This window comes from Arachis duranensis, chromosome 5, assembly GCF_000817695.3.
Source record: "Arachis duranensis cultivar V14167 chromosome 5, aradu.V14167.gnm2.J7QH, whole genome shotgun sequence".
NCBI lineage: Eukaryota > Viridiplantae > Streptophyta > Magnoliopsida > Fabales > Fabaceae > Arachis > Arachis duranensis.
The window spans coordinates 27,793,005-27,799,435 of record NC_029776.3 but is presented as its reverse complement, the minus strand read 5'-3'; the positions used below and the strand labels follow the sequence as shown (position 1 = coordinate 27,799,435).

The 6,431-nt window shown below is 37.4% G+C and overlaps 2 protein-coding genes across 2 annotated transcripts; both read left to right on the top strand.

The window, feature by feature from the left end:
- Positions 1–1,854: 1,854 nt before the first annotated feature.
- On the top strand, positions 1,855–2,880 carry LOC107488925 (uncharacterized). Its single transcript, XM_016109714.1, has one exon. The coding sequence runs from the start codon at positions 1,855–1,857 to the stop codon at positions 2,878–2,880; it is 1,026 nt and encodes a 341-aa protein (XP_015965200.1).
- Positions 2,881–3,019: 139 nt separating this feature from the next.
- LOC107488926 (uncharacterized) lies at positions 3,020–5,808 on the top strand. Its single transcript, XM_016109715.1, has 3 exons — positions 3,020–3,150; positions 3,610–4,600; positions 4,897–5,808. Exons 1-3 carry the CDS (start codon positions 3,020–3,022, stop codon positions 5,806–5,808), a joined length of 2,034 nt encoding a protein of 677 aa, XP_015965201.1.
- Positions 5,809–6,431: the final 623 nt, after the last annotated feature.

The following is a 6,431-nucleotide window of genomic DNA, read 5'->3' as shown; positions in this document are numbered from 1 at the left end:
GAAGAAGAAAGTGGAAGGAAGACGGTGACACGAGGGAGGACGGATCCACTGTAGCGCGAAGGAAGACGAGGGAGAGCGATCGCGTCACTCGCGCAGCTTCTCCCTACAATGGGTGCAACTCGTGCGAAGACGGCGAGTCGACAACAATGCTACAACTCAATGGGGAAGCGTGATGGCTAGGGATGGTTTCGTCACCGAGAAAGGCCCCATAATTGCTGGACGATGAAGTGGTGGTGCGATAGCATGTTGCTTTAGTTCGCAAAGAGTCCTATGTCAATGGTGGAAGCTGCAGCGGTCTGCAACAACGACAGGGGCACACAAACTCTAGTTAATATTGTGGTGGAGGTGTAATAAAGCGGTGCAACGTGTAGTTAAAAGCAACGATAGAACTTGAGAGAAAGAGATGAATTAGAATTTGTGTGCAAGTTATTTGTCCAATCCTAATTATTTAAATTTTAATTTTTAAAAATTTAAAATTAATCATTAAAAGAATTATTTAAGTTGGTTGCTTTGTTTGTTAGTCCTTATATTTTTTCTAAATAAAAATAAGTAATAAGCGCTTATATATAGTGATTGTAATATTACATATTTAAATATTTTTATAAATTAAGTTGAATCAAATTAAATAATAAAATTTAAAATAATGTTAATTATAATTGATTTTTATTATATTAAATTAATTTAGTTGGATGTGATTAAAAAAAAAACTTGAATAACAGTATTATTCGATAGTGAAATGGGCTTTCTTTCGCATACAAATGGCTGGTGTAACTACCGGAGAATAATGTGACATATATTAGTCGTACTAATCATCATGGTTTTAATTCAGCCAATTAATCAAAACAGCAAGGGCTTTATTAATTTCATGAATGTAATCATATTTGTAATTGAGTCATTTTCTTAATAATTACATTTGGTTGTTTCACTCTAATCACCATTTGTTCATGCTAATTATGAACAGACAATAATATAATATCTAGTAAAGTGCACGCAAATTTTTCTTTTTAAGTTTTTTAATTTCGTCCTTTTTATCTTTTGATAATTTTGAAGTTGGTCGATATAATTGTTCGAATATATCCATCACAACGCACCTGTCATATATATGGCAAAACTTAGTTCTAAATATGAATTCTGACAAACAATCATTAACAATTTACTTTTGAATAAGTATAAAGAATTAATTTTCATAAATTAATTTTTTTATTTTTTATTTTTGAAAAAATTAAAGTTTAAAATTAGAATAAAAAAAAAGTTTTAAAATTTAAAATTAAGATTTAGAATTTCACATTTGAAATTTTAAATTTAAAATAAAAAATAATTTCAAAAGTTAGCTGATATTAAACAAAAGAAGTTATCTACTAATTAGTTGAAGAATAAAGATGGAAAATTAACTCTTAATGCGTTAATATTAATTATTTTTTATTATAAAATTATTTTTTAACCCTTATTTTTTAGATGTTAAGAATTTAGGGTTAACATTTAGTATAATGCTATACATCTAAGTATTTTTGTTAACTAAATCTAATTAAGTTGATCTAATATCAATAAAAATTAATTATAGGTAACACTACTCTAAATTTTATTGTTTAATTTAGTTAGACTTGATTCATAAAAAAATTTGAATGTGTAATATTACTCTAAAATTTATAGTTCAAAATTTAAAATTAAAATTTCAAATAATAAAATATCAGTTATAGAAATTGGCTAAGATAACTTGAAAATAGTTAAATAAATAAAATGTGCTCTGTTAGAGTTTCTTAGTGCTCTGTTAGGGTTTCTTAACGGAGTTCCTATTGCCGTCAAGGCTATATTGTCAACGTCAATTAAATCTCAATACAAGTCTCCGTAATCTGCATGGCTGAGACAACGAGGGATGAAGATCGGACCGAGGAAGACAACCGGAAAGAAGGTAGGAATGTGATTCTACTGGAAGAGGCAAACATATCAGAAGGTATTAACGCTTGCTCCAATAGTCTCTATGGCAGACTCTTTGCTTCCAAAACCTTCTCAATTGGAACCATGGGGAATGCTTTAAAGGCTATATGGGGAAACCCGGAAGGATTTAGCGTGAGTGATAAAGGGGATAATTTCTTCCAATTCTTTTTTAATAAAGAAGTGGATGTCTTGCGTGTTGAACGTGGTTCTCCATGGCTATTCAAAGATTATGTGCTCCATGTCAAGAGATGGAAGGAAGATCAGAACTGTGATGAAGAGATTATTTTCAATTTTCAATTTTGGAGTTTGCCAGAATCGTTTAAAACCCTCGAAGTTGGACGTAAATTGGGAGAAAAATTGGGCACAGTATTGGAGGTAGGTAAATTTCAGATGCGAGGCAGAGAAACTAGGATTGTGAAGACCAAAATTAATATTGATGCTGCCAGGCAAGTGAGAGATCAGTTAATAGTGGCAGGACCTAATAAAAAGGAGGTAGAAGTGGCACTGCGCTATGAGAGACTTGGAAAGTTTTGTACCTATTGCGCAAAATTGGGGCACGAGGTAAAAAACTGCCATGATCTGCTGAAGGATACAGAGAGTGATATGGTAAAAGAGGATGACATTGGCGAATGGGTTAAAGCCAGCCAAGTGGGAATGCGAATCTACTCTAAAGGAGAAAGAGCATTCAACAACTCAACCCAAAATCAGAATAAGGCCACTCAACGTAAGAAAAAACCGGTCTTAAACTACTTATTGGAAGAATTTGCAGGGATGTCAATGCAAGAAGAGAAACAAAGTTTGAAACCACAAGACACTAGTAATAGGGCAGCACCTGAGTCACTTCAATCAGCCAATTCTAGAACAGAATGCATGGAGGTTATCATAGCTGGTCAGTCCAATACCAAGGAGGATGAAGGGCAGCTTATGCAATTCGCTATTGGGTAGTGTCTTACCACAGAGAAAGGTAGGAAGTGGAAAAGGTTAGCAAGACAAGGTGCTGCAGAGTCAGATACTAAAAGTGAACCCAAAAAAAGGTTGATGAGTGGTATAGCTGAAGGATCTACAAAAAAAGCAAGAATAGGGGATGAAAATGCAGTTGAAGAAATGGTGGAGGGTGCTAGCCTACAAATGGCACCCAAGGCGCCATGAGAACTATAGTTTGGAATTGTCGGGGTTTGGGGAGACCCCTGACAATTCACACCTTAAAAGGGATTTGTAAATCCCACTCCCCCGAGATTGTGTTTATAAGTGAAACAAAGAACCAATCTCAACAGGTGGAAGTAAAACTTCGGGTATGCAGCTACGAAAATTGGCATATTGTTAACCCGGCAGGAATGGCAGAAGGACTTGTGCTAGCTTGGAAGGACAGCATCAGTGTTTAAATTATTAGCAGTGGAGAATTCTTTGTGGTAGCCGAAATTAAGGAAGTCGGAAACAGTGAGGTATGGGCGTTCATTGGTGTCCATTTGAGTTGTTCGGAACAAATTCGATCCTTACAGTTTGAGGAGCTTACAACAATGAGCCAACACCTAGAAGAAAAAGTGGTAATAGCAGGAAATTTTAATGCTATAACAAGCCAAGCGGAAAAGGAGGGTGGAGGCCAAAAATCAGCAACCACCATTGCAACATTCACTAATTTTATTGACAGTAACGAATTAGTGGATATTGGAATAGTGGGGCACCCTTTCACGTGGACAAATCGAAGACAAGGAGAGGATTGGTGAAGGAGAGGCTTGACTGCTATTTAGTTGGGATGGAATGGAAGTTGAAGTTTCCAAATTCAGTGGTGCACAGGCTCACAGAGTCAGGCTCGGATCATGCTCCACTTTTGATGGAAACCGAACCTCAATCCTGGCATAGTAAAAGGCGGTTTAAATACCAGGAACGTTGGTGTGGAGAAGAGGATGTTAAGAGAATTGTCAGTGAAGTGTGGAAAATGAAAGTTGTAGGCTCAGCTATGTTCTACTTGGCCCAAAAGTTGAAAGTTTGTAGACATAGACTAGTTCAATGGCAGAAAACTCACAAAGCAAACTCTCGAAAAGAAATTGAGGACCTTCAAGCTAAACTAGAGGAGTTGCGGGTGGCTGGAATCAATGGGGGAGAGGAGGTTACCAGTTTGGAGAAGAAGTTGGAGCTGGCATATTTGAAAGAAGAGAGCTATTGGCAAGAAAAATCTAGAGTCAAGTGGCTAAAAGAAGGAGATCAGAACACTAGATTCTTTCACCAGAAATTTCAACCAAGGGTGCAAAGGAACAGAATTTGGAGATTAGTAGGGAGGGACAATGAGATTGCATCGAAACCGGAGGATATTGCAAAGATAGCTGAAGACTACTTTTGCGATATTTTTACTTCTTCTTGTTCGACTGATCCGAATCTATACTTAGAGGATTTGGAGCCAAAGGTTACAGTTTCCATGAACCGTAGGCTCCAAAGGCCAGTAACTATGGACGAGGTCAAAAGAGCTACATTTAGTGTTCACGCTCAGAGTGCTCCTGGTGATGACGGGTTTACAGCTAAGTTTTTTCACTTTTTCTGGGATATAGTTGGAGGTGACGTTTTTAAGGCAGTAAGAAGTTTCTTTCACAGTGGCAGAATTCTAAAAAGCTTCAATCATACTCAAATTTGTTTGATTCCAAAGGTGCCAGATGCCAATGACATGACTCAGGTACGACCGATCATCTTGTCTTCAGTTATGTATAAAATTATTTCTAAAGTTATGGTGCATCGATTACAAGATATTATGAATAAAATTATAAGCCCAAATCAGAGTGCGTTTCTCAAAGGTAGACTCATTTCAGATAATATCCTAATTGCCCACGAATGTATGCACTATTTGAAAAATAAGAGAAGTGGGGCAGAGCATGAGATGGCTATTAAACTAGACATGAGTAAGGCTTATGATAGGGTCGAATGCATTTTTTATGGTATATTATGGATAAGCTGGGCTTTGATGCTAAATAGATTAACTGGATTAAGGAATTGGTAACGACTGTTTCTTACTCTGTCGTTGTGGAAGGTCAACCTTTTGGCTATTTTAGGCCAAATAGGGGCATCCGACAGGGTGACCCCCTATCTCCATATCTCTTTCTTTTTTGTGTAGAAGGGCTTTCCTTCTTGCTACATAAGGCAGAGCAAAACAGATTAATTCAAGGAGTTCAAGTTAATCGGAGATGCCAAACAGTTAATCACCTTTTGTTTGCTGATGATTCATTCCTTTTTTGCAAAAGCGCACCTAATACAAGCCAAAGTATTCTAGAATTGCTAGAGATCTATGAGGGTTTCAGTGGGCAAAAATTCAATCTGAAGAAGTCAGCTATCTTTTTCAGTCACAACACACCGCAGAACACAAGACTAGCAATTGCTCAGACACTAAATATTGAACATATCGGAGCACAAGACAAATACCTGGGACTGCCCTCTATAGTTCAAAAATCAAAGAAAGCAACCTTTGATGCTATCAAGGATAAAGTTCAGAAGAGGATTATGGGTTGGAAAAGAAGTCTATTGTCATCAGGTGGTAGGCACACGCTATTGAGAGCGGTGGGGGAGGCGATTCCTATTTATACACTCTCTTGTTTCAAGCTCCCGGACACACTGTTGACTGAGATTCATAGCATGCTCTCGCAATTTTGGTGGGGTCAAAAAGGCGCAGAACGAAGAATGGTTTGGATTAAATGGGACACAATGACGAGACCGAAGAAAGATGGCGGACTGGGGATCAAGGACCTAAGGGCGCAAAATTTGGCTTTATTGAGAAAACAATGTTGGCGTCTAATGAAATACCCTAATTCTACTCTATCAAGAATGCTCAAAGCTAAATATTTCAGATATACAGATTTCCTACATGCAGAGATAGGAAGCGTACCGTCGTGAGGCTGGAGAAGTGTTCTTGAAGGGTGCAAGGTGATCGAGAAAGGCTTGTTATGGAAAATAGGCTCTGGCACTAATGTTCGCATCTTCCATGACCCCTGGCTCCCACCACCAGTGCCCTTTGATGTCCCTCAAAATGCACTCACAATCCTGCCAGATCTGCAAGTGTATTACGTTAGTGCGTTACTAAATCCTGATAGAAGTTGGAATAGAAATCTGATTGAGTCAATTTTTTCAGTTGATATATGCAATAAATTTTTTTCAATCAAACCAACAGAGGAGGAGGATGAAGTTAATTGGTGCTGGACAAAATCGAGTATATATGAAGTTGGGTCAGAATACAAAATTGCTTATGGATTCTTTCATTCTCCTACTTCATTGAGGCCCCAAAACATATACAACAGAGTCTGGAATAACATTTGGGAGTTGAAATTATCACATAAAATTAAGATTTTTCTATGGAAAGTCTTCATGAAAAGCTTCCAGTGTTGCAACAAGTCCACAGCCAGTTCGCATCCACTCCTGCCACTTGTCCAAGATGCATGTTGAAGGCTGAATCAATTTCTCATGCTTTGTTCCAATGCCTCCTATCTTCAATAATATGGAGACTAAGCCCCCTATCTTCA